The 25819-nt window shown below is 54.7% G+C and overlaps 3 protein-coding genes across 10 annotated transcripts; all 3 read right to left on the bottom strand.

Annotated features, from left to right (window-relative positions):
* Nucleotides 1-2792: 2792 nt before the first annotated feature.
* DEF8 (differentially expressed in FDCP 8 homolog) lies at nt 2793-7936 on the bottom strand. 4 transcript variants are annotated; one of them, XM_015811468.1, is made up of 11 exons: nt 7779-7936; nt 7068-7152; nt 6750-6899; nt 6372-6513; nt 6084-6248; nt 5670-5797; nt 4934-5047; nt 4679-4759; nt 4340-4480; nt 3635-3744; nt 2793-3524 (listed from the first exon to the last, which is right to left on the bottom strand). In XM_015811468.1, the coding sequence occupies exons 1-11, from the start codon at nt 7931-7933 to the stop codon at nt 3422-3424; spliced, it is 1374 nt and encodes a 457-aa protein (XP_015666954.1). In that variant the 5' UTR covers nt 7934-7936; the 3' UTR covers nt 2793-3421. The 4 variants fall into 4 exon arrangements, with proteins under 4 accessions (XP_015666954.1, XP_015666952.1, XP_015666953.1 ...); XM_015811466.1 differs by having other exon boundaries at nt 4340-4453; nt 7779-7933; XM_015811467.1 differs by having other exon boundaries at nt 6750-6869; nt 7779-7933.
* Nucleotides 7937-13012: 5076 nt separating this feature from the next.
* On the bottom strand, nt 13013-18413 carry TUBB3 (tubulin beta 3 class III). 5 transcript variants are annotated; one of them, XM_029283240.1, is made up of 5 exons: nt 18357-18413; nt 15119-15227; nt 14447-14557; nt 14068-14088; nt 13013-13983 (listed from the first exon to the last, which is right to left on the bottom strand). In XM_029283240.1, the coding sequence occupies exons 1-5, from the start codon at nt 18411-18413 to the stop codon at nt 13013-13015; spliced, it is 1269 nt and encodes a 422-aa protein (XP_029139073.1). The 5 variants fall into 5 exon arrangements, with proteins under 5 accessions (XP_029139073.1, XP_029139075.1, XP_029139074.1 ...); XM_029283242.1 differs by lacking the exon at nt 14068-14088 and having other exon boundaries at nt 13013-13971; XM_029283241.1 differs by lacking the exon at nt 14447-14557 and having other exon boundaries at nt 13013-14088.
* A 3316-nt stretch (nt 18414-21729) lies between these two features.
* Nucleotides 21730-22668, bottom strand: MC1R (melanocortin 1 receptor). The gene has a single exon (XM_015811464.1). The coding sequence runs from the start codon at nt 22666-22668 to the stop codon at nt 21730-21732; it is 939 nt and encodes a 312-aa protein (XP_015666950.1).
* Between the last annotated feature and the right edge of the window lie 3151 nt (nt 22669-25819).

The raw sequence follows: 25819 nt of genomic DNA, 5'->3' as shown, positions 1-25819 counted from the left end.
ACCATACAATCTGATCTCGGTTGCTATTAAGCCCCGCCTGCCAGGGAGCACAGCTTTAGGGGCAGGTGGCTGTTCTTGGCACTATCAGGAAGGGGCCTGGCTGGTGCTCTGCCACCCTCTCCTGCCCTGTTTTTGCAGCTCTTGCCCAGCCTTCCCCGGACTGCTGGACCAGGATGGGCTGCCCAGCCTGCACCCCTGGCCTTGTTCATTCAGTCAGTCTGCGGTCTCTTCTTCAGCAGCAACCAGCCCAGGAGAAGGCGCCTCTAGTAGAGCAGCAGAGGCACCAGGGACAGGCAGCCACTCTAAGCTGCCAGAGACAGGAGACATCCTCGCTGTGGCCAGCCAAGATGCCTGCCTCGCTTCCCTTTGCTTTTTCTTGCTGCAGCTGCTCTCCGGGGCCAAGAACGGGGAGAGGCTCTGCGGATAAGACCTCCCAGTTCAGGGTCACTTGGGCTTGGAGAGACCCGTCTGGCTGGCTTGGAGAACAGCTCCCAAGGCCACCCGTGTTACATCCAACATGAAAACCAAACCCCAGGAAGGCAGCTCAGACTTGTTCTCGGTGGGGCTTTTTCCCAAACCAGAAAAATAAAAATTCCCCTGGTTGGTAGCAAGAATGGCTTCAGCTCTCCATCTCCTTTAGGGCCACCCAGAGGCACTGAAGCAAACTTTTTCAATGCAAATGTCAAAAGGGGGGTGGGGAGAGGCCACCCCTAGGCAACAATTTCATCTGGATTCCTGGATAGACATGTAGGCAGGGATCCCCCTGGCACAAAAGGGCCAAGCTGCTCCTTTTCTGAGGGGCAACAGGGATGGCCCAAGCAGAAGTCCTGGTCCAAAGGCCAATCAGCAACCCTCAACCCCCCTCCCCCCAGCCCAGTCCCAGAAGAGCATCCTATGCAGGTCCAAGTTTGGAGCGGCCACCTCCTCCCTTGCGGAGCAGCACAACAGCCCCCATTGTCCTTGCAGGCTCTGCTGAACCTTGGCCACATCCTGGCTGCATCGGGGATGGACGCCCCAGTCTTCTTGACATTCCAGGCTGCATGTTGGGGTCAAGCACAGATACACCGAGTACCAATTGTTGGCTTTTCCTCAGCTAGACGGCGTCAGCCTCTTGTGCAGCAATGGAGCAAACCCCTTACAAGATGATACAGCTACCCTCGCCTGATTACGTACAGCTGCGCAATAAAAGAGAGACGCTTGCTGTTGGCCTAATGGTTAGGGCACCAAGGAAGTAAAGCCCAATGCACAAGGAAAGGGGTGCACATTTGCATTCTAAACACCAAGGAGCACTTTCTTGGGTCCCAGCATCAAGGAAAGAATGGCTAAGCTCCCAGGAGGAAAGCAAGATCTTCACAAGGGCAACCAACTCGAGTTTTTTTTTGCAAAGCAAGGTCCGCCTGGGATCTCACCAATACTCCACCCAACCAGTCTGGTGTCCTCAGTACTTGGAACCTCCGTCTTTGTTGTATTCCTTCCGTGCTCTGCGTTCCCCCTATTTTACCCCCCACCCCTTTGGATTAAATTCTGCCCGTACTTGTACAGCACCCCTCTGCTACCTCCGATGTTCTGGTGATTAAAGTTGTTTCAAATGGTCTCTGTAGGGTTTTTGCTCCCCCTGGTCCTTTTCAGGCAGTGGGTCAGTGCATACACTGAGAAAGGAAGCCATAGCAGGGAAGCATTTTCCACTACTGATCAAGGTGACCTCTGGTAGCTTCTAAAGTAGACAGGGCCATGCAAGTCAGGAAAATGATCTTGGTTTAAGGTAGTTTCTTTTACTCCAAGCCAGGACTCACCCAGACACTGCAGGCAGAAAGCTTCAGGGCTGGGGGATGCCTGCATTTCTCCAGGCAGAACATCTGTGAAAACATGGGAAAAAGGCATTTGGGCTTAAAGACTGTCGGTCTGGATGGACCACAATCCAAGTCAGTACAAGGCATGTTGATAGATCTCCCGGGGACTGGAAGGCGGGGGCAGACCTTCCCTTCTGCAGCTTGGAGATGGTGGGGGGGGGATTGATAAGGTGGCAGTAGCACAGGAAAAGGCAGAGGACAAGCGGCCCCACTTGGGCCTGAAATACCAGGTCCACATCAGACAGGCTTCGCGGGTAGAGCCCTGCCGTTGTGGAATACCTGGAGTCTGAGTGGAAATTGCGAGCTATACACTGGAGCAACTTTCCGGCTGGCCTTGTCAAGCCAAGAGCAGAATTCAGTCTGACACCCCGACTGCTACCTGCAGGAATCTGGCTAGAGCAAAACCTATGCCAGCTGGAAATCAAGACGTTTGCTCCTCAGCCTTTCTTCTTTTTAGTGGAATATAAATATTGTCTCCAAGACGCATTCCTTTTTTTCAGGACCAAAATTCCCCCCTTCTTCTGAACTAGGATGGATAACCTCCCAAAGTATCTCCAGGAATGTCTTCAAAACCTGGTGGCCTCAATCAGGACGTTTTCAACTTCCTGTAATATGTCAGTGTCAGAACCCCAAACGATCAGAATCTATGCAAGGGGAGTGGTGCCTCGATGGCCATCACTCGTGACTCTGTTGAAAGAAGGGATGATTCGGTGAGCAGGCACACGACCCAGGTGACATATAGAGGGCAGGGCCAGGAGACTCGAACGGGAGATGCTGTCGCCCAACATCCTCCCTCGTGGCTGTCAGCTGGGTCACTATACACATAATAGCTAAAGCTACCAAAAATGGATTTTTTCAGGTAGCCACTTTCAGAGGATGAAATATTTTTGGAGAGAGAAGAGAAACAACATCGAAGGCAGCCTACAACCCTATCAGACTTCAATATTTATACTTAGCTTTATTTAAAGTGATTTTAGTGCTTGTGATAAATTACTGTGGTGTAAAGAGTCCCATAGTCTCTTTTCAAGGCTGACAGAGACTATTCTATAATTCACCCAGTCCTGGCAATTGCCATTGTGTTGAGCTAAGGGGATGGGAAAGGAAAACCAAGTCTCTGTGTCCATCTCCAAAGCAGATGGTCAAAGGAACGACTTTCCAAACGCTGCCATTTTTACAGCCTGCCCAGCTGCGGCCATTGTCTTTGCTGAACTATCATAGTCTGTAAAGAGGCCAGAAAAGCAGGGATGGTATTAGCCAGTTACTGAGCAGGGGGTGGGGGGTGGCACCCATTTCCCATAAAGTCATTTGGCAGCCCCTTCCCCACCTCTGCCAGTTACAGCCAGGACCAGACTCCCTCAGGGAGAGCCTCGGAGTTGGAAACTCAAGGAGAATCTTGACCTCTGTCCAGAGGTGGGAGGGGCAGCATCCTTCTCCAGCCTGGGCACGGCGTTCCCATCTGGCCCTCTTCTGGCAGTCTGAGCTGCTTCCCTCCAAGAAGGACAAGTAAGTCACAGGCCTGCTGGGAACTCCGTGGTGCGGCCGAGGTCTCTTCTGTTTCAGAGAAGCCACACTTAGGCTTCTGGCTCCATACTGCGCTCCCTGAGCAACGACTCTTTTCTGAGACTGAGTCGAGCGCACTTGGGGCATGTTGTGGAGTTGTCGTAGAAGCAGTCCCTGTGAGAGGAAAGACAAAGGGCTTGTTAGCTTCCTTCTTCTGGAGGAGCCACCCGCCCACTGGCTTCCACAGAAGCGGCAGCAGCTGGTCACAAAATGTCTGCACTCACCTGTGGAAGACGGCTGAACAGTCCATGCACATTGAGGTGTGGCTGTCGAAGGGGAAGAGCACGTCTCCCTCCTTGCAGAGTTCACACACAAAGCCCTTTGCTTGGCACCGCTGTGAGGAGAAAAAGGGAAGGTGGTGAGCCACGGGCCAACCCAAGACCCTCCATGGATGTGCCCTTCACATGACTACCAATCCTGGGCTGCCAAATACCTGCAACCCTCATATAGATAGACATTTAAGTGGTGATGGGGGGGGGGGGATTTTCCAACACAAAATATTCTAGAGAAAAGGAAAATTAATAGAAGAAAAGGAAACATGGTGAGCTCAACACGACAAGAGATATTTTTAGAGAGTTTTGAAAACCAAAAATCAGCAAGCTCAGAATCCTGCAAGAATGATTGTGATGCACCTCCTCTTCTTGTGCGCCACTGAATCTGGGGGGGGGGGGCTCCATCTGAGCCTCTTCTGGATGTTACCTTATAGTTCTGGGCTTAAAAACACGTTTTGGACCCTTTTGCTAGGCAACAGCTCCTGCGCGTTTCCACCAAGATCATCTTCCTTTCTTTCTACACCAGTTTATTCTTATTCTTATTCTTACTCAACCCCTGCAGCCACTGGCAGCCAGGACAAGGCCTCTCAGGGCCTCCTTGCAGCAGCAGCCTCTCTACCAATGCTTGGCTGCGGCTTCCCGCCCAGCCAGCCTTGCCTCACAGTCCAGTTTGATGTGCTTGGCAAAGAGCGTGTGGATCTCCGTCAGGGAGCAGCTGAGCCGCCCGGCGTTGACGTCCACCAGGTCTTGCAGGGAGTACATGTCATCGTTCTCCACAAAGTGCTGCCGGTCCTGCAACTGGAGGGAGGCACAGGAGTTTAGTTTGCCTGCGAGGGGGGGGGAGCGAAGAGGTGGGGAGGAGGGTGAAGGCTGAAAACCGGAAGGGGGTTCACACTCACTCCCACCTGGGGAATTCAAGCACCCCCAATCCAACTGCGCCCACCCCCTGCTTTGAAGAGGTCCACGGGCTCCGGATGGACAGCTGCTTTCTCTGACCTGGAGCAGCAGCCGAGCTTCCATGGCCTCCTTGCAGGTGATGAAGTACGGCTTCATGAGCAGGATGTCCTGACGCAGTTTCTGAAGGGGGGGAAAGAGACCGCTGGCTGGAGAACCTGACCAAGAAGTGGTTGCCCACCCACGGCTCTGTTTCCGGGTGAGAACACCAGCTCAGGACTCGATGCTTTGGAATCCCAGGGCCCTCTGAGCCCCCCGAGGCGTTCTAGGCCCACTCCCAGCCTTTCCAATACTCACCCGGATCTCTACCAGCTCCTCAACGTAATTGAAGAGAAGAGGGTTGATCTCCCGCAATTTGAGGACTGGCCGGGACACCATTAGCACCAAGTAGCGCATGCTACACCGAGAGACCTGAAAATCGCATTGGCCTCCTGAAGCAGACAGTAGACACACACTGCAGGGAAGGCCTGCGACTAAATGGCCCCGCAGGGCCTCAGAGGGGATCCGGCCTGCCCCACTCCAGGATGAATGGAGCACTCTGTGTGAGACGTGGTCTGGGCAGGGCAGTTCCTCTCTGCCTCCCCTGGACAATGGGGCTCCATAGAAACCGTCCTAACTCACATAGTGAGGAAGACGGTAAGCGCCCAGTCCAATGAAGACACGTGTGTATTTCATCCGAGCGCAAGACACGGAAGGGGGTGCTCTACAAAGCTTCTCACATCCCATCACTCCTGTTCTGCCCCACAGTCTAGGCAGCTCGTTTTCTCCAACCAGGTGCCCTCCAGTTTGGTCTGGACAACCATTCCACATCACCTTAGCTGGCTAGGATGTCAGGGGAGGATGGGAATTATGGCTCAACACAACTGAAGGACACCAGTGTGTCCTTCAGACTGGTTCTTCTGCTGGTCCACAGAACGTGACACAGGCAGATTTCATTCCCCACACCAGGCTGTGTGGAAGAGCTCCCCAACTTCAGACCTCACGTCACCTCCTCTAGTTGGGGGAAACTTCATCCACCCCAAGCTCCGCTTACCTTGCGGGGCTCAAAGTCCCAGTTGTGGATGACCCTGGCAGGGATGACAGCTTGATCATTCCAGTGGCAGCTGCTGCAGTAATAGAGGCCTGTGTAGTCACACTGCCGAGCCTCACCTGGGATTCCACCTATAGCAGGAAGAGCAGAAGTCAGGTGAGCAGTGAGGCATGGAGTCCTTGGGAAGCTGGGCAGGTCCCAGTTACTATGGGGTCTCCCCCGCTCCATCAGTGCCCTCCAGAAAGGGCAGCCCAAAACTCACATCTGCTCACGAGACCCAAGTGGCCAGAAACGGCCCTTCCCAAGCCTTTTGCTGCAGAAGAGCCTGGACTGAAGCGAGGCCTCCTGGCGAGCGAAGTAGGAGCTCCGCCTGGGGCAGCTTCCTATTCAGTCTCCCTCCTCCCTGCCAGAGCTTACGGAGAGAGATGGGTGCCCGGCACTCGGCACAACGGTAGTCCTGGCTGTCCAGCCCCGTCTCCGGGCAAATGCTCAGCTCGTATTCGGCCTGGTGGCTGACTTTGGAGCGCACGCATGGCTTGGTGACGAGGTTCAGGCACTTGCTATGGCAGCGATAGGAACAGCCTGGGAGGAGGGCGAAGGAAGCACCACGCTGACCCGAGCCCAGAGACTGGGCAGGAAGGCTAGTGCCCCTCCTTGCCAGAACCAGGCTCTGTAGCAAGGCGGGAGGAAGGGGGGAATGCTCACCTGTGCAGGTGTACCAGGTCTGGAGAAGCCCCCAGATGACGGTGCTGCACTTGTCGCAGGTTTGCTTCACTCCCTTGCTCTTCTCCTTGTAGAAGCGATGCTCTAGGATCACCCTGATGTTGGGCTCATCCTCACTGGGGTCCTGTGGGGGGTGGGGGTAGGGGGGTGGTTACAACCCTTTGTCCTCTGAGCCAAAAGCCCCCTCCAGAACCCCCGGAATCGTGGCGGGGCCATTCAGCTAAGGGGAGGGGAGAGGAAGCCCTGCCCTCTCCTTGGAGGGCTGCAAGGCCTCCCGAGAATCCAGATGTTTGAGAACTGCCGCCCACCATCCACCCCCGGGCAGCAGCTGAGGATCACCCTCCCCGGCCTGTGCTGCACCTTCAGCTCCTGGAGCCGTAGGCGCAGGTGGATAAGCCGCACCACGGCGTCCTTCTGCTTCTCGGAGTTATCCGGCAACTCCAGGATCCTCTGCTTCCACTCCTCGATGGCCTGCCGCAGCTGCTCCACATCTGAGGCCAGGAACAGGCCCTGCTGGGGAAGAGCCACCGGCCAGCGCAGGGGCGCCCAGCCTCTGCTAAGCTGAGAGCTTCTGGCCTGCAGGTGTTTCACATTATAGCCTCTCCCACCCACCCCCACCTTTGTACAGGCATTTTTCAGCCTTTGCAGCAGGCCGAGCCCCACAGGCTGCCTTCTTACCACAGGGCGCGAGAAGTGGTCCTCTGCCAGGCCCAGGTCCATGGTGCGCTCTGAGCAGTGGAATACCGGCTCCTCCGGGGACAGTCCCAGATTCACATCTACATGGGGAGGGGGAGAGAAAAACCACTCGGCCTTCAGACAAGCCTGCTTGGCACGCAGAGCACTGCCAGGAGAGCTCTGCCTCGGAACAGGGCAGAAGAACGGAGAGTCCCGCAATCTTGGTCTGCCAGAAACTATCTGGGCTCCGTGTGCCTGGTCTGCTAGAGCCCAAGGTCACCGCTTCTCCCTTTCTGTCGCCTGAAGCCCCCGGGCTTGGCAAAACTAGCAGCTGGTCAGTGGCATCTACTCCTGACCAGCTCCAGCCATCACAAGGCCAGTCCCAGGGGACAGAACCAGATTCAAAGGCGGAAGAGGCCCCAGGACAGCCCATTTCTCTATTCAGCTGCAGCAAAGGCCTGTGAGCAAGCAGGCCTCTCCCACGGGACAGCAGCCATCTGGGACTCAGAAATCAAGGTTGCCAGGGCAGCTTTGGGATTTTCAAGGCAGAGCTGGAGGCTGACTTGGAGCCCCCCCAAGGCTGACGTTGATGGGAAACCCTTGGCCGTGGAAATCCTGCCCTCAAGTTTCCAAAGGGTATTGATCCAGTCTTCAGGGGAAAGGATGGGAAATCCTCCTGCACCCAGTCTAGATCCTGTGCTGCCGAGTCCTTCTGAAGGACAAGGCGAGGAAGGGGACAGCTCACCTTTCTGAGGAAAGTCCTCTCTGGGCCCGGCTGTCTTCTGCTCCTGCCAATTCTGCAGCGGGTCTTTGTTGAACGGGTTGAGGTGGCCCTGCCGGAAACGGGCCAGCTTCTCATCATATTCCATAGCAGTCCAACCTGCTGGAAGCCAAAGTCAGAGGGAAGAGCCTGAGCCATCATCAAAGCATGCCTATCCCAGGGTCAGGGTCTCAGCCTGCCAAAAGCTACTGGAGTGTTTCCCATACAATTTCAGCTCCTCCCAGCCTCTCAAGCCTCGTTGGCATCCTCGGAAGGCAGAAAAGCCGGTTCTGCCAGCTCAGATGGTCCCCAGGTGCTTTGTAGAGTCATGAACACATCTAGCTGGACAGCTGAGAGCACTTTCTGGAGCAACATGGTTGCTGCCAGTCATATCCTAGGAATGAGTAAGAATTTCAGAAAGAAACCTCTCAAGAAAACAACCAAGCTTAGAGCGCACCAAGGACTCCACCCTTCTGGAAACAGTAGAGCTGCCGAATCCTCCCCCCACCTCCTCCTGATCTATCAGCTCTGAGCTATTTGGGGTACAAAATCTCCCAGCCCCAGTTGCAGTGACCCGTGATCTTCAACTTTGGGAACTCTAGCAGACACAGCCCCCCTCCAGGCAAAGGATTCTGAGGTTACTTGCACAACTACCAAGGCGGATTTAGGGAGCTCCAGGCTGAGGGAAGGCAAAGAAGGGAAGGGAGATGGATGAGTCTGAAGCCAGCACAGCATGAAGGTGCCCTCGGTTGCTGTCCCTGAACAGCACAAGAGACAGAAAAAAAGAGGAGGGGGGCTATGCTCCTGTGATTGGGGGGTCTGAAAAAGGACATTCCATCCCACCACGTTTCCTAATTCTCCTATTTGACTCTTTTGTTCTACCTCATTTCCTCAAGGAGGCTTTAAAATGACATCATCCAGAGCATCCCTGCTTTGCTGAGCCTATCAGCTGGGTGGATTCTCACTAGAAAGTCTCCCTAATGATAAGGATGGTGGTGATGATGATGATGATGCTTTTATCCCACCCACCCATGGGGAGGGGGGAGGTTGCATTGAAGGCCCTCCTGTTTCCACCCAGTGTCTGCTGAATAACTTTTCAGGGAGGCCACTATCAGCTCAGCAAGAACCTGAGTTTTTAGAGTTTTTAAAGAGCATGCCTCAGGAATGCCAGAAAGGAGAATTAGAATTAAACATGAAAAAATGTTTTGCTGAAAGTCTTGAATTTGGTATCAAATCACCACTTTGAGACCCTGGGACTTAAAACCATTAAAAATAATGAGACTAAGCCTGGATCACTACTGAATAAATGTGGATCTTTGAACTGTGGATATTGGTTTAATTGGACATCAGGATAAGCCATAAGCCAGGGCTGGGTTCACATATCACACAAAGACAAAACCAAGCAAGCCCTGTAAAGGCTTAACTGTTGAACTCAGCTCAGGGTAATCATGCCAGTATCTCTTTCCGGATCCCCGGAAGAAGCCTGCCCTCATCCTGGCCTGTAGACCAGGGGGAGAAGCCGAAGCTTTCGGTCAGTATGTCAGCCTGCTCCCGCTACAGCCCGAACGGCCAAAAAAGGGCCCAAATTTGGCTCCCAAACAGGCCACTAGCAGACCCCTCGGAGGACAGCAGGCCGCACGAGGAGGCGGGGCGGAGGGAGGGCAGGAGCTGATTCAAGGGGGCCGGGGGGCGGCCGGGGGGCACGCAGGCTTTGCATAACAACGGGAACCGGTTCAGGTAAAGCGCACGAGGGGCTCCTCCTGCATTTAACCCGGTTACTTTGCTCCCTGGGCTGCCACTTGGCCGGGCCTGCTGAGCCGGAGCGGGGCGCCTCGCGCGGACCTGCCCCGCAGCAGCACCAGACGGGGGGGGGGGCATTGCGGAAGCGGCCCCGGGGCAGAGGGAGCCAAGCGGCCAGACCGACGGCGCCCAACCGGAGGCCGCCGGATGCGGAGAGCCCCCAGCGCCAGGCAGCCCGTTCCGGAGGCCGCCGCGAAGGCCGGGAGCCGCGGGAGCCCCGCCGCAGAGGGGACGGGTCGGAGGAGCCGCCGCCGCCCTTACCTGCGCGCCCATGGGGAGGGGAGGGGCCCGGCCCGACCCGGTCGGCTGGCCCGGACGCGCCGCTTCCTCCGCTCGCTACATTGCAGCCCGCGGCCCGCTGAGCCGAGCGCGCCCACAGCGCCCGCGCTGCCCGTTGCTGCCCCCGCGCGGTCGGAGGAGCGCGGCCGCTCGCGGAACTCGCGTGCCGCCTCTGCGGCCGGGCGCCCTGCCGCGCCCCCCCACCCCGCTGCCGGTTCTCCTGCCGGGACCCCCCGCCGCCTGGACGGCGGCGCGAAGGGCCCTGCCGGGCTGAAGAGCCCCGAGGGCTTCGCGTGGCCCCTTCTGCTCCCAGGGCCGACTGGATCTCCGCCCGCCTTTCCCATTATTACAACGCTCGAGGCGGCTTTAAACAATGGGAAAAGCCGGGCACGAAATACCAGGCAGACGGAGGCCAGGAGCCCGCCCGAAGTGCGCTGCCCCCGGGCCCCCCTTCCCTTTCCCGTCTCCTCTGAGCGCGACTCCGGCCGCCCTCCGGCCCTTCGAGAGGGGCCCACGGCCCGGGGGCCGCTAAGGGCTCCCCGATGGGCGGGACCGGGAGAGCTGGGGGCCTGAGCAGGCGGGTGGGGGAGCCCCCTCCCCTGGTTCCTTATGCAGGTCACCCAGGCGAGGGCCGGGCGAGGCCCCCGGGGACACCCTCCTTCTTCTGCACGGAGGGGAGGAACCAGGTGCAGCAACGGCCCTGAATGGCACATCAGACCCAGTGAGGCAACCAGGGCTGCGCCTGAGGGGTCAACCTCCTAGCCTTGGTGCCCTGGTGGCACGCAGGTGACTCTGGCTCCAAGTGGCGCTTGTTGGGGCCTCCACGCTCAAAGGACTGGCAGCCACTGGCAGCAATTCTGTGCTCTGGAATTAAGGAAAAGCTCCATTTCGGGATCCTTGAGCTTGTTTTTTCAGGACATTTTTTTCATTAAAGCATGACCATCTTCCATTTGTTCATTTGAACAAAGCTGGGTCCAGGTCAATGAAGAAACGCGGTGGAATTGCCTACTTTGCAGGGACTTTCTGAGCATTTCCTTGGTTCCTTGAGGCAGTTACGTCTGTCTCTCTGAGGACAGGCTGCATTGCAAGTGCCAAGAAGCAAGGGCCTGCAGCAGACACCCCCACCCCCCCTTTGCTATCAGTTCAAAAGCTGAGTTGACTCCTCCGGGGGAGGAAGTAGGTGCGGTAGTGTTACTTTTATAGCTTTAGCAAGGAGTTCTTTTTCCTTCGTTTTCATTCAGGCAAGGCCTTGAGTCTTGGGTTATTGGTGGAGATAGTATTTGCAGGGAGGAGGGGTCAAAAATGGTCCTTGTGACCACACAACTTAAGCCCCACCTCTTTTTTTATATATGTGCATCACTTGCAAGTGCCATCTTCATTTTTTTGACCCCACTGCAAGGAACCTTTCTGGTGCTGCAGCCATGCCCCCCCCCCCGGGTCAGAACTACAAGGAAGACAGCTGGATGCCGTTGTTAGTGGCATGCGTATGGCAGAGGTCCCCAACCTTTTGGGCACCAGGGATCGGTTCTGTGGAGACAGGTTTTTCCACGGACCAGAGGGTGCATGGTTTGGTGTGCTGCCTGCATCTCACAGATGGGGCTTGTTTGTGCGGACTGGTTGCTGGCATGCCGCGGCCTGGCACCGGTTCACGGATGGGGGGTTGGGGACCCCTGCATTAGGGTCCCCATGGGAAGAAGTGGGACATCAGCTCTACCTGGATGGAGGGAGGGAGGGGCCTGTTGGGCACTTTGCCAGAGCCCCGGAAGTGCTCTGTGCTCACTCACCCCCCCCTCCTGCCTCACTAAATAAAGACAGGCCAAAAGGAAAGACTTGCACCCAGAAGCTTCTCCATGTTTTCCTGAAACAGATTTGCACGGCTCAAGGCGGAACGCGCCTCATTGTTTTGTTTAAGGACAGCCCTAAGAAATAGGAGCAGCCATGAGCAGAAAGGGCTCTTTACTCTTTCTGGGAGAAGCTTCCCTGAACCCCAGAGTTGCTGTTTGCCAACTGTCAACCTTTCTGGGCTCAGTGGACCAGGGAAAGGCACCTCGTTGTGTCTCTGAGAGTGAAAAACAGGGAATGGCCAGCACAGACACACCCGCAAGTTCACAGGCTGCAGCAAAGGGAGGCAGAGAAGGTGAGTGGCCTTTTGTGCCCTCCCAGCTGAGCCTGGGAAGAGCTTCTGGGCATAGTGCTGCGTTGTCCCTGGCAGCAAAACTGAATGAGCCTCAAAGAGCGGCCGGGAAAGAAGGTGAGACCTTGTGCAGGTGGGCAGCCTTCTCACCTGCAGGACATGTCTAAAGGCCATTGAGAACATGGCAGCCACTGCTAGATATGCCACCGTCTGCATGATGTTCCGAGGGGAGAGATGCAATTGCATATGGAGTAACCCACGCACATATCTCAGGCCTGTTCATCCAAGCCAAACGTCGACGTCAAGGTTGCTGCTGCTAACCCTTCTGATTTCCCCCTATTGGTACTTTGGCCCGGCCCCATGGCAGGCCCAGAAGAGACAGATTGTGATCCCTTTGCCCTTCAAGGGGATCCATCCAGCTGTGACCACCTGATCCCTCTGGCTTGTCTCCAGGATCTGTCAGGCAGCCCTTCTATCATGGCCCTACAAGGAATGGTCTTCAGCAGTCCAGCATCTTCTTGCTTGTGGCCACAAGCAAGTAAAAAGACAGCTCACCCAAACAGGGACCAAAGGAATGGACATCGCACGCGTCCATATTTGTTGATCCAGCCACCCAATCTCTAAGTGGTAGAAAGTGGACAGCCCACAAGCTGGACAGCAATAAATTTATTAAGTATTCCAAAACATAAAAATAGACACAGACCAGTAAAAAGTAAAGAACAGGGTCCTTGAATTTATCAAAGTGACAAACAGAAGGAATTGCAATAACTCATAAAACTGAAGATTGGGGAGCAGGAAGAAAAGATGGTCAAATACTGAATTTTTAAGTTTTGGAACGCTTGAATCAGAAGTAACTAGAAGCCGGTTGTCTAAAACTCAGCAGATGGGAAAGTTGGCAGATGAAGACGAACCAGGGGGTTGTGTCAAGGGTGGCTTCTTCCCAAGGAGTGCAGAGTGTTGCTCCCAGCCAGGCCCTCACTTGGCACCCTGGGCTTCAGATTCTTCCTCGTCATCTTCATACATCTCCCCTTCCTCTTCAGCGGTGGCATCCTGGTACTGCTGGTACTCGGAGACCAGGTCGTTCATGTTGCTCTCCGCCTCTGTGAACTCCATCTCATCCATGCCCTCCCCAGTGTACCAGTGGAGGAAGGCCTTGCGCCGGAACATGGCTGTGAACTGCTCTGAGATGCGCTTGAAGAGCTCCTGGATGGCGGTGCTGTTGCCAATGAAGGTAGAGGACATCTTCAGGCCACGGGGCGGGATGTCACATACAGCCACTTTGACATTGTTGGGGATCCATTCCACAAAGTAGCTGCTGTTCTTGCTCTGGATTGCGAGCATCTGCTCGTCCACCTCCTTCATGGACATGCGTCCTCTGAAGACTGTGGCCACAGTGAGGTAGCGACCATGGCGGGGATCGCAGGCAGCCATCATGTTCTTGGCATCAAACATCTGTTGGGTGAGCTCAGGCACAGTCAAGGCTCGGTACTGTTGGCTCCCGCGGGCCGTCAGGGGAGCAAAGCCGGGCATGAAGAAGTGGAGGCGAGGGAAGGGAACCATGTTGACCGCCAGCTTGCGCAGATCTGCATTGAGCTGCCCTGGGAATCTCAGAGAGGTGGTCACACCACTCATGGTGGCAGAAACCAGATGGTTGAGGTCTCCATAGGTTGGGGTGGCCAACTTGAGGGTCCGGAAGCAGATGTCATAGAGGGCTTCATTGTCGATACAGTAGGTCTCATCTGTGTTTTCCACCAGCTGGTGGATAGACAAGGTGGCATTGTAAGGCTCTACCACAGTGTCAGATACTTTGGGGGAAGGCACCACGCTGAAAGTGTTCATGATCCGGTCTGGATATTCTTCACGGACTTTGCTAATAAGGAGGGTCCCCATGCCAGATCCTGTGCCCCCACCGAGGGAGTGAGTGAGCTGGAAGCCTTGCAGACAGTCGCAGTTTTCACATTCCTTTCTCACCACGTCCAAGACGGAATCCACCAACTCAGCACCTTCTGTGTAGTGCCCCTTAGCCCAGTTGTTCCCTGCACCACTTTGACCTATGAAAGAAGAATTGAGATATCTGTTTGGTGGGTAACCAGCCTGCATTTTTCCTTGCCTAAAAATACTTGATTCTGCCTCAGAACCCAAGAAGGCCTTGAAGAACAATCTTAGTCTGAGTTGGAGCTTGTGTGCCTCTCACCACCTTTGGCCTAGCTGGTTCCCCTTCAGAATCACCAATCCCACCAGGGCCTTTCCATTCTTTCTGACCCAGAGATGCAATTCCACCAATCCCAGTAGCCTGAACAAAACAAATCGAAATAGAAGCTGTGCCATCTCCAGGGTGTAGAACCGGGTGCTAAGTTGAGGGAGAGAGGGAAGAAGATCCGGACAAGAGGAGCAAAAGAGGGACAATACCAAAGATGAAGTTGTCTGGTCTGAAGAGGTGTCCAAAAGCGCCTGAGCGAACACTGTCCATGGTGCCAGGTTCCAGGTCCACCAGGATGGCTCTGGGGACATATTTGTGAGCTGGAAAGACAAAGAACATTTTCCCTTGAGTGGACTAACCTAGACGGTTCATCGACCAAACAGGCACTTGCATTTATTCAACATGGTTCCTCCCTTCACTCCTCGAATGATCTATAGAGCTTAGTCCCTCCCCAAGTGCTTCATGCTGGCAGAGAACCAGCACAAGTTCCTTTGCCAAGAGTCGCACCAAAAACCCTACATATGAAGGCTCAAAGCATCTCATGCTCCTTGCCATCCCTTTATGCTTACTTCTACTGACAGTGCTATGCTCAAAAGGTGCCTGGCCAAATGACCCCCGTCCTGGGTTTGGCAACCCATGAGCCACATCCTTGTTCTCAATGCCAGCACAGTGTGGGCTAGATAAAAACGATTGTGAGGCCGCCTTTGTATAGACTTCATTTTCTCCCTGCTAGCGTTAAAAGTGCCTGAGGGAAAGACCTGATGTCAAATGGGAGGACCTATTTATCGAACGGGATGGTTGGCCTGTGTAATTTCCAAGAAAGGATCAGAGGGAAATCCTTGGAGTCAGAAAATACTGGTTAGGGAGGGAGCAGAGCTTACAGGAGGCTTCATTGTAGTACACACTGATCCTTTCCAGCTGCAGATCAGAGTCCCCGACATAGTTCCCACTGGGGTCTATCCCATGCTCATCACTGATCACCTCCCAGAACTGAGAAAAGAACAAGAGAATAAAAAAAATGAGACACATGATTGTGATATCTTCAACAAATAAGAATAGGAATCAGAGCATTACTAGATGATTTATTCTGCTTTTATACTTTGAAAAACATTCTAAGTTGTTTTCTGTTATGTCCGCCTTTTGCCAAACAACTCAATAGGCAACCTTTTCCCCACAGTCCCCCCCCCCCAAAAAAAACCTCAGAAGATTTTGCCCAATCGGCCAAGTCAATGACTTCTTCCCTAGGTATGCTAGCTGAGGGACCTGGCCAGGGTGCTGAAACTATCCCTTCTCCTTGAAGGCATTCCCAGCTCCTGGCATACATGGGGGCAGAGTGTGTGTGTCCTATCCCAGCCAACCAGGGAGGGAAGCTTAATTGCCATGGGGCTTCTCTTAGCCCTCAATGTGCTTAGCTGTAAAGGCACATCTGGCCGCAGTCCGAAAGCCAATTAGGCTACAACAACATGCTGAAAAAGGAACACGGCGTTTTGCCCTTGAAATCAGATCCAGGAGAACAGATCCATTTCTGCAAACTAATCCAATTGATAAATAAAGCTCTCAACTTCTGCGTATTGGTGCAAATACACTGGGATCAACAATCAGATGCGGACTGCAGCAGGAGCGTCACATGTTCCCCAGAGAGCCTTGAAGGGCAAGGCTCATCAGGATCCGGTTTCTAACACTTGGAACAAAAGCTCCATCTTGTAAACAAGGACTAAGCAGCGTTCCCACAGGTGACAGCCACAGCTTCTTTGGATGGAAATTTTATTGATTTAAAGATTCTGTTCTTTCATTGTGGAATTAGGAGCAAAGTGTAGGAGGCTGCGCCATCTCTAAGTGGTTTGTGGATCCAGCAAATGGAGCTGTGATTACTAGAGAGCCTTTCCTCACTGACAAGGTCAGGAACGGTGTGAATGTCCACACAACACAACTATGTCCCCTGTAGATGGAGTGTTGTACAAGGATGGAAAACTGCAGATCCAAGAGGAGTCTTCCAGATTTTTTTTTTAAGCGATAGGATTGTCTAAACTATCTTTTGTCTTTAGCCAGGGAGCCAAGAACCTCAGGTAGATTTGAGGACGAGCCTTTTTGTGAACTGGCCGGCTGCCTTAGCAGAGAAATCACATCTGATCTGGGCCGTGGAAGCCCAGCCAACACCAGGCTCAGCCTAGTGGATCACAGGCTGAGATATCCCAGTGGGATCAAGTCAGCCAGCTGAGGCCCAAGTGAGGGAGACAGGCTGAGATGGCAAACTGATGGCAGCTTCTTATGCAATTTCAGGGTGGCCTTCATAGAGTTGCAAGACATATTAAATGAAGAGCCGGTCACATGATAGGAATAAGTGGAAATAGTTGCCCTTGAGGAAATCATACCCTGTTCTGTGTCATGCAACAAAACTCCTGTGCTGGGACTGCACTGATGCAGGACTTTGGCCATAGGTCAAAATTGCCCCCCGAAAACTCCTCTTAAATCTCCTTACTGGGAACTGGGAACATGGAAAGGCCAATCTCAGTCCTGCATTGATCCCATTCTCAGTTACAGGATCTGTGAGTTTGCAATGGCTTATTCATCATAACTAGTATATGCATGAGGCTGCTTAAATAGCCCATGGAGGAAAAACCTGCTCTCCCCCCCCCCATCACTTTTCATGACAGGCTACCTGTCATCCTGGTGCATCTCATGGGGGGAGGGGATATTAAGATTATGTAACCTGGGTAATTTAAAGGGTGTCCCATGTAATTCGTTTGCAGTGAAGCTTAATTCAGAATTCGATTAGATCTCAGATTGAAGACTAGTATTCCATGAAATATTTCTCTCACTGAAGTTGGTAATACAAAATAATGTGTTCATAATAATAATGCTGCTTTTAAAAAAGTGTCTTTGTTGTGGAGCAAGATTTCCTTGCTGCAGAGCTGGGGCAAAGCACCCCCCCCCCCATATCCCAGAACAGCCCATGGAAGATTCAGCTGCTTTGTCAGAAACCAATCCTAGGGGTGGGGAGGGGGGAAGGAAAGCTGATTATTCATCGGGAGGCCCTGGGCTGTGTGGGGCTGGCCCCTCCCCACCAGGATAAAGGCAGGCTGTCCTTCCTCAAAGGAGGATGGGTTGGGAGGGAGGGCCGCCCCCCCCCCCCTGGGCTCAGCTGCCAAAGTGTTCCAGAGGCTGATTTGATTTCAGGCTGCTGTGCTCCTCCACCCACGGGGATAGGCAGAGCCTTAAGTGGCGAGATCTCACTGCAGGGAGGTGGCCTTCTTTTTATTCAGAGCAGGCACAAGTGGGGGGGGGGGTAGAGAAGGGGACTGGAGGGATGATTAGCCAGCTTTGTGGCACTGAGTCATGGCAGCTGGAGTCTCACCCTTCACAAAGCCTCAGCTGCCCTGCCTTCTCTTGGCAGAGCCTTCTTGGGATCCCTTCGCTCTCTGCCCAGAGGAAACCCCTTCCTCCCACCAGCAGCCCCCGTCCTGGCAGTGCTGGTCCTTTCAAGCAGTAGGTTCTCATTGGTCTCCCTGGCTCTTTGTCTGCTGTCCAGACACCTGCTGCCCTGGGCTCTCGGGAGTGGGAAGGGGCTTGGGGGGATGGGGAGTCCCCGCCTCAGTCGGCGCTGCCTGCCAAGCTGGGAAAGTCCTTCAAGGACTCTCCTTCCCACTTTGCAGCTCCCGAGATTGAGACGCAAGACAAAGTGGCCAACCCACCTTCATTCCGGCTAAGGAGAGAAAGGGAGACGCCCCTCCTCGGAAGACCTGAGGGGCCAGAGAGACGGAGAGCTCGCTGGAAAATTGGTGGCGGGGAGACGGGAGCCGATAGGACCAGGTACCCCTCGGCTTCTGGCCTCGCCAAGGTCGAGGTGTCCAGCACGGTCTTTGTTCTGGAGATTCGGGGGTCTTTCAGCTGCCGAGCGAGACCACTCCCCGCTTTGTCTTTGAGAGGCAGGGGGAGGGGGAGTCCCGCTTCGGCCACCCTTCAGCCCACGCCCTCCCCCCGGGCATCGCCCCAGGAAGCCAGGCTACAAGCAGCCGCGTCTTGCCAAACCAGGGCAGCCGGCCGCACAAACGGACCCGGGCCGGAGAGCGGGGCAGGCGCCTCTGGCGCACCCGAGCTCCCGGCTCCCGCCCCCTTTACCTTGGCTCCGATCTGGTTGCCGCACTGGCCCGCCTGGATGTGCACGATCTCTCTCATGCTGCACCGGCGGCGGGGCTGCGGCGGCGGCGGCGACGGCGGAGGGCTGGAGGGCGACGGGCAGCGGCGGGAGCGGCGGGCGCGGAGCGATTGGCGGAGGCGGCCGGGCTCTGCCGGCGGGTTTTATCGGGGGCGCCTGCTGCACCCGGGCTGGGCGCTGACGTCACCGCGGACGGCTCGGCCAATCCGGAGGCGCCGCTGCAAAATACTGCACCGGCTGCAGCATCAGGACCAGGCAGGAGGCGAGGCGGCGGCGGCGGCGGCGGCGCCGGGTTTGGCCCCTTGGGATCGGGCGCTTCGCCCCCTCCCCGCGTTACGCAGCGCGGCTCGCGCCAGGCTCTGTCTCCCCTGAGCGCGCGCCGAGGGCTTCCTCCTTCGTGTGCCCCCCGCCCCCCCCGCCCGTGCGAGAAGACGCCGGGCTTGCCCCTGGAGCTGGGTGCTGCTCGCGGCCTCCATCCGGGGGCTGGGAGGGTCGCTTTCTTTCAGCTTTTATGAAGCACTTTTTGGGAACGGCACCCGAGCAGTCCGGCTGCCTCGCGGCGGGACTCCAGCGTTTGGCCCGCGGCCCCGCCCTCCGGCTCTTCGCGGTCGACGACTGCCCGGCCCCGGGGCCAGGCCGGCGCGCCAGGGGGCAGCGGGCGAGGGGGCTTTTGTCCTAAGAAGAGCAGCTTTTCAAGGGGGAGGGGCGGAGCGCCGCGGGCAGGTCCGGAGAGGCGGGGGACGAAGCCCCGCTTGCCTGGAGGGGGGCAGAGAAGCGAGCTGCTGCAGCCCACCCTGGGCGGCTCCCGCCCTTTGTTCGGGCGCCAGCATCCCGGCCAGGAAGCCCGGCCAGGAAGCCCGACCCCGCCCGCTTTTCCGGAGGGGGCAAGGGAGGGAGCGCGTCCCTCCTCTTCTTTGTCTGCGCCGCGGCTGCCCTGCGGGAGGGGAACAGAGCCTCGCGTGCCCCCCCTGGCCCCTGGCCCCGGTGCGGGGGGCGAGAGAGGCGGCGCTTGGGCTGGGCCGGAGGGCGAAGCCGGACCGTGCGAGCTGCGCTCCCCCCTCCCTCCGAGCAGAAGCCCGGTCCTTGCCGCTCCTGAGGATCTGCGAGGCTGGGGGAGCCGCCCTTCTCCTCGTTTGCCCCGGCAGCCCCGGCGGACGCTGCTAACGGGCGCGATTCCAGCCGGAGGTGTCAGAAAGGCCGGGCTTTCCGCGCGTCCTCCTCCCACGCCTCTCGCAGGCAAGCTCCGCCACTCAAAGGCCGAGGCCTGGCGTAAACCCCCCTCCTCAGCATCTTGATTAGCTCTGGAGATCGGACCGGCAGCGACGACGGGCCGAGGCTCTGTACCTGCTTCCGAGCCACCTGGCTGCCCACCGGCAAGGACCTGCTCGTTGGCTGGAGGAGAAATGCGGGTGCGGGTGGGCTCCTCTCCCCTTCTGTTGTACCTCGCCTTCCCCACCCCGCCCCCAGGAAGGAAGGAAGGAAGGAAGGAAGGAAGGAAGGAAGGAAGGAAGGAAGGAAAGGACTGGAATAAGGGAATACTGAAAGTTGGGAACACGAGTGGCACACACTCACTGGCATCAGATGGCAATGAACAGGGGTGCCTACAGGGTATGTTCTAAAAATCAAGACTGTAGCCTCAGCGGAGTCATTGAAACTCCACCCTTTTTTAGGTGTGCCATTCTCTTGTGGCCATCTTGACTTTTTTGACCATACTGGGTGGACCTGCTTGATGTTCCTCTTTATTTTCATTCTCCTCATGCACATGCCTTCGCTGGAGCCACCATCCAATTTCTTCTAAACCCACTCTATGCAACTGCAAGACAACTCTTTCTTGGACCCATGGAACCACGGGTAGAGGCAGAGAAGCCGCTTCCACCCCCCCGCCCCCCAGCACTTCAGCCATACTGGGATGCCCTATGGCTGAACTTGGACCCCAAACCCCTAATCAGGCAGGCCTCCCTGATGTTCAACAATTACAAACCTTTTGATCTCCTGTCTACACAGGAACAACCTGCAAGAATTATATTTCAGGTAGGAGAAAAAGAATCCTGATGGGTGTGTAGAAGATGGACCTCCTTGCCTGGATCCATCCCATTCACCCAAACCAAACCAAGGCCTCAGCTGAAACCCACTCCTCAGATCCCCTCCCCCCTTTAGTCAGGTTGTTGAGTCCACCCATGGCAGGCCACAGACAAACTGCTTCTTTTGTGGTCTCTTGGAGAGCAGCCTGCTTGTCCCCATCAGCCACCCCCCACGCCTCATTCACACGGAGGGACTTCAGTCCCAGCTGACCTATCAAGCTAACTTCCTGAGTGAATTCACGTCCACAAGACTAGCCTTATCAATGATCAAAGTAGGATTTTAAATACGCCCTTTGGAAACATGTTAAAAAAGATTGGTACCTCTAAAAGTGGCTTGCAGGGAACTTCTACTAAAATCCCATCCAACTGACACAAATGTGCTAATATTGCAAAGAAGGATGCAGATCAAGGCCCCCAATTCTCACTTTGATCCCAAACTCCTACGACCCTGCTTTATTGGCATTTGCCTTCCCTCCCCCATAGAGTGGGCAGCCATAGAGGAAGGAGAGAGGGACCTGCAAAACCTAAAAGAAGTAAGCGCATTGATCTGTCAAAAAATGTCCTGGGGCACCTGAAATTCAAACTTTAGTTTTTAATACAACCATCCTGTACAAAAAGATATTTGCATTCAAACTGCTAGTCTTAAAGTATAAATCCTGCCCAACGGAAAAGTGCAATTGAATGGCTGCTGGATAATTTTCTTGTTCTCCGAGTTCTCTATTGTAGCCTCTTACAGACTAAAACTTGATTGCTCACCTCAGATTGCAGAAGAAGAGAGAGATACAGGCAAGAATCCAGCTCTCCAGCCAACGATCCCACAGTCCTGGGTTGCCTTCACCGAGAGCCACCAGTTTTAAAGCAGGATTTGACCTGGAGGCAGGGGTGCTATCCCTTTGCCCTCTGCCAAACAGAACCTAAACAGAAGCTGTGGGAATCACAAGAGTATTTGCTGGGAGCAACCATAGAAGGCTGACACAGGACACCCGTTACAGCAGATTCTGGCGATGGTGGCTGTTTTCAGCTCCAGCCTGTGGCCATCCAATAAGCACCCAGCTGGCTACAAGGAGAGGAGAGGCAGGATGTGGGGGTCCTTCCAACAGTCAGAAACCAAAAGTGCAGCAAACCCACTATTTCCTGTGCTGAGTCACAAAGACTCACCTGCTGGCCCTTAATGGTGCACCTGGACCCTCTTTGGGCGAGGCTGACTGCCTTAGGTTTACCCCGTGTCCTAAGGGACCCAGCCTCTCCTTCTTTGTCACCAGAAACACAGGACCACCTCTTTCAACGTTCTCCTGAGTTCCTGGCTTCGGAAAGCGTAGATGATGGGGTCCACTACTGAATTGCAGATGATGAGGATGAGGTAGAGGCTGAAGTAACGAAAGTAGCACTTGCAGGCAGGGTGGCTGGGGCAGATGAGGATGAGGATAAGGTGGAGGAAGAAGGGTCCCCAACAAATCAAGAAGACTCCGAGCAAGATGGTGAGGGTAATGGCCCCCTTCATGCTGGTAAACTGGGGTGCATGCTGTTTGCTGTACAGGGTTGAAATCTGCCTGGCGTGCTGGTGTGCCAGCATGAACATGTGGATGTAGAGCCCTGCAATGAGGGTCAGCACAGAGAGGAAGAAGACCACTAGGCACAGGATGACAGCCGTGCTGTCGTAGACAATGAAGAGGATGCTGGAGATGCTGCTGATCAGCCAGACGGCCACCATAAGGGCCACAGCCCGCTGGATGGTCATGATGCTGTGATAGCGCAAGGCGTAGAAGATGGTGATGTAGCGGTCCATGGCGATGACGCCCAGGAAGGAGAGAGAAGACATCAAGGAGCTGCAGATCAACATGTCCATGACGTTGTCGACCTGCTTGACTACAGTGGGCTCTATGATCAGCATCCCGTGTTCTATGAGGAGCATGAAGAGAGTCTCCACCAGGTTGCTGACGCTCACTAGCATGTCTGAAACAGCTAGGCAGCAGATAAAATAATACATGGGGGAATGAAGGTTCCGGTTTTTGACTATGGCGGCCACCACCAGCAAGTTCTCCACAAAGCTCGTTGCTCCCAGAATCAGGAAGAGTTCACTGGGGATCACCACTTGCTGCTCGCTGGCGCAGAAGGACCCATTGGTCCAGTTGGCAACATCAGTGGTGCTATTGGGGGAGTCCAAATGCATCCTCACTGGCAATGTCTCAGGCATCGTGGGGGCTGCTTTGTGGGGATGCTTGTGAAAAATAAGAGGGGGGCCACCAATTTTGGAAGAGCTTTTCTTCCGAAGTGTTTTCAGATGCTGCCCCAAACACCCACCTGTGGGCTGCAGGTTCCTCCTCCGTCAGCAGCTTTCCTCCCAGAATGTCTCAGCTCTATGAGATCAGCTCTCCAACAAAGCGGTTGGGACGGCAAAGCCAGCAACGCTTCACAAGCTCCCAAAAGGACGTTTCCGCTGCAACGCAATTCCAGGGATCCCAGAGCGCCGGCCTCTTGGCTGTTCTTCTCCTTGGGTTCTGCCTTTGTTCTTCAGTCTACGTAGATGAGGAGAGCGATCCCTCCGGCTTCTGTCTTGGTAAGCATTGTATCCATGTCAAACTTTCCCTGGTTTCCTTCCTAATGTTATAATGGCTGAATTTGTCTCTGCCTCCAAAATTGATTAGCAAAAGTTAATGGCAAAGAAAGAACTCTTTCTTCCCCCCCCTTTTAAGGCAACAGACTCAGCTCCTCCTTTAGCAGAAGGGTGGAGGGTGATCCACATGACGACAAGTCAGGCGGCGAGCACTTTGAATGGCAGGGAGGTATTATGAAAGGTCCGTTATGAGCTGTGGCCTTCACAAATACACTGACCAGGGGACGGCCATTCTTGAAGATGAAGCTCCAGAAAAGCAGGAACAAGAGAGTAGGATCATCACCTGGGCTTTTAAGGGGGAGCAGAGAAATGTGGGTCCCGGGGGCCAGCAGAGGGAGAGCTTGGCCAGGCTGCCATTGCATCAGGGCCAACCGTATCTGATATATGCTGTTCTTTTAATGACTCTCGACTAGATTTCTTTCAGCGAAGTTCCCGCTGTGGTCAGGATATCCTTAAGTAGCCGACTGCGCCCTCCTTCTACGACGGGAGAATCCACCAGTTTAGCATTTTCTTCTGCACAACTTCTACACACGTACCTTACTTTGAGAGCTTTGCCTTTTTAAAAAGCTTCTACACAGCCAGTTTTCCCATTCTATCCCCTATTTTTAACGAGTTGATGGTGGCAAAGGCTCTCTGCCCTTTGAAATATCACCACTCTTGTGCAATCTACTTCCAGATCTACATTGTTGAGGTTATTATGTGACAAGTCACTCTGTTAGCAGTTAATGTTCTTCTGAGGTTGCATCTGTGGGGACATATCAGGGGGTTGGTTTTTCTGGCTGTCCATATGTATATGTGCATCATAATCTCTAGACCATGCTGATGTGGGTTCCTAGGATCCCGATCTATCCAAAGCGATGCCTCTGGTGGGGACAACAGCGCACGGACAAACAGCCTAGCCCACTGGCAGGAGGGGAGTGGAGTCAGAGCAACAGAAGACCACCCTTTTTATTGAGACCAAGAAATGCACAGTCTGGTTATTTTTCCAAGTCCCACAGCATCTTCTGTAATCTGGAAGCTGCACAATCATGAAAACCGCATCACTGGACAAGGATTCTGTACAGGATGGACTTTAAATAGGGAAAGCTGGGGAGAGATTGGTTGATGAACCAAGGAATGCCCATAACCTTTCTCGCATTTACCATGTGAAGGCTGAGCAGGTTAGGAGGGAAGGAGCAGCAGGTGAAACTTCTTCAGGTGCTCCAGGCAGTTGTCTTTGGCCTGAACCCAGCCGTGGGCAGTTGGTCTTTGAAAGGGAAGCACCAAATGAGCTCTGAAGTTGCTGTGTTTGGGCCAAAGACAATCCTCCCTGGAGCGACTGAAGAGGAAAAACCTGTTTCTCCATCACTTTACAGTTGAAGTTGCAATTGGGCTTCTGAGCACAGACAGAGGCCTCGTCCTCTCTGGCCTATTCTGTTTCTCGGGCGGAGCAGGCCTAACTGGGCTGTCAGAAGGGCAGGCGAGGTAAGCAGGGCCTCGGGGTTCATGGGTTGGGCTGGCCCAGGAGTTGCAGGCACTGGAAACGGGCACATGCCCAGCTCAGGAACAGTTGCCGCCTTCTTTTCCTGGCAGCCTTGTTCCCCGCTTTGAAGTCTGTCTGGGTTACCCTGTTTATAAACAACTGCAGATGGACGTGTGATGTATGTGTGTATGTGAAGGATGGAAAGGCGTCTGCGTACATATTGTGGGGCCATATTGGAGGCTGTACAGATATCAAGCATTCAAAGCAAGGGGGAGGGGCTTTTCCACAGACATCCCCCAGGGCAGAACAACAGCCTGCTTAGCAGCCAAGCATCTTTCCTCCCTCTCGCAAATGGTCTCTGCAAAATATCAAGACTGAAAGGGTCAACCATAGTTGTATCAAGAGTATTTTTTAGAAAACATTTTCCTAACTTTTTTTAATTAAAAGGTGGTAGGATGTAACCACTGCAGCCTAAAAGAGATGAAATGTTGGGTGGGAGGCAGGAAGTCTTGTAACGGGGACAGAAGCAGCTCAGGAACTCTTGCTCTTTCTTGCCTCGGAGCCAGAGAGCCACAAGAAGAGCCCTCAATGAGGCCTCCGAGAGGACGTGGGGCAGAGGACCTCAAAGGGGGCAGCTGCTGGGCCCCTTGGCTCATGGCCCCAAAGAGGGGGGAGCCTCTGGAGAGGAGACTACTCTGGGTTTGGATCATTCACAGCATCAAGAGGACTGGAACCTGCCTCGTACTGTGGCTGCCTTTGCAACCAGGGCCCATCATCCCCTCCCTCACCAATTCTCCCTGGGAGAATTTCTTGGCAAGACGATTGTTTAGCTTTGGAGAACGTTCTGACCATCCCAATCAATTTTCCCCCAGCTGCCCTTGCCAACCTGCAAATCGTGCCAGGAGGCCCACCCAGACAACCGAAGGGCAGCAACTCCCAAACAAAACAGGCTGGCATTGGCAAGGTGGGGGCCAACCAGGCTGCCCCTGAACTTCTCCCTAAGAGAAAGCCTGGTTCCCTCCACATTAACGGCTTGTTGGGAAAAAAGAGCAGGACAAAAGCCTTTGCAGGGCTCTCCTCCAAAGAGCCAGCGAGGTTTGGAACAGTGACTGAGCCAAGAAAATCCGTGGGTGGGCGGGGTGGGGGCCAGGCCGTTCAATTTCCCTTCTAAAACGCTGTCCAGCACTGAGTCGTCCTTTTATGATGGGGAGAGGGGAAAGCGGAGAGGTGCGTGCAGAGGGAAAGCACAGAGGCCGTTCCAGATTCTTC

Source organism: Protobothrops mucrosquamatus, unplaced genomic scaffold (genome assembly GCF_001527695.2).
Source record: "Protobothrops mucrosquamatus isolate PMUCROS unplaced genomic scaffold, P.Mucros_1.0 scaffold41, whole genome shotgun sequence".
Classification (NCBI taxonomy): domain Eukaryota; kingdom Metazoa; phylum Chordata; class Lepidosauria; order Squamata; family Viperidae; genus Protobothrops; species Protobothrops mucrosquamatus.
Note: the sequence above shows the minus strand (reverse complement) of the source record. Positions and strands in the feature narration are given on the sequence as shown.

Excerpts from the sequence above, each read along its gene's own strand:
- TUBB3 (XM_029283240.1), bottom strand. The coding sequence starts at position 18,413 with ATGAGAGAGATCGTGCACATCCAGGCGGGCCAGTGCGGCAACCAGATC. Across the intron at positions 15,228-18,356 it reads GCAACCAGATCGGAGCCAAG|TTCTGGGAGGTGATCAGTGA; the intron begins GTAAAGGGGGCG and ends TTCTTTTCTCAG. Across the intron at positions 14,089-14,446 it reads ACCAGACAACTTCATCTTTG|GTCAAAGTGGTGCAGGGAAC; the intron begins GTATTGTCCCTC and ends CTTCTTTCATAG.
- MC1R (XM_015811464.1), bottom strand. The coding sequence starts at position 22,668 with ATGCCTGAGACATTGCCAGTGAGGATGCATTTGGACTCCCCCAATAGC.
- DEF8 (XM_015811468.1), bottom strand. The coding sequence starts at position 7,933 with ATGGAATATGATGAGAAGCTGGCCCGTTTCCGGCAGGGCCACCTCAAC. Across the intron at positions 6,900-7,067 it reads ACCACTTCTCGCGCCCTGTG|GGCCTGTTCCTGGCCTCAGA; the intron begins GTAAGAAGGCAG and ends CTTCCCCAGCAG. Across the intron at positions 3,745-4,339 it reads ACATCAAACTGGACTGTGAG|CGGTGCCAAGCAAAGGGCTT; the intron begins GCAAGGCTGGCT and ends TTCTCCTCACAG.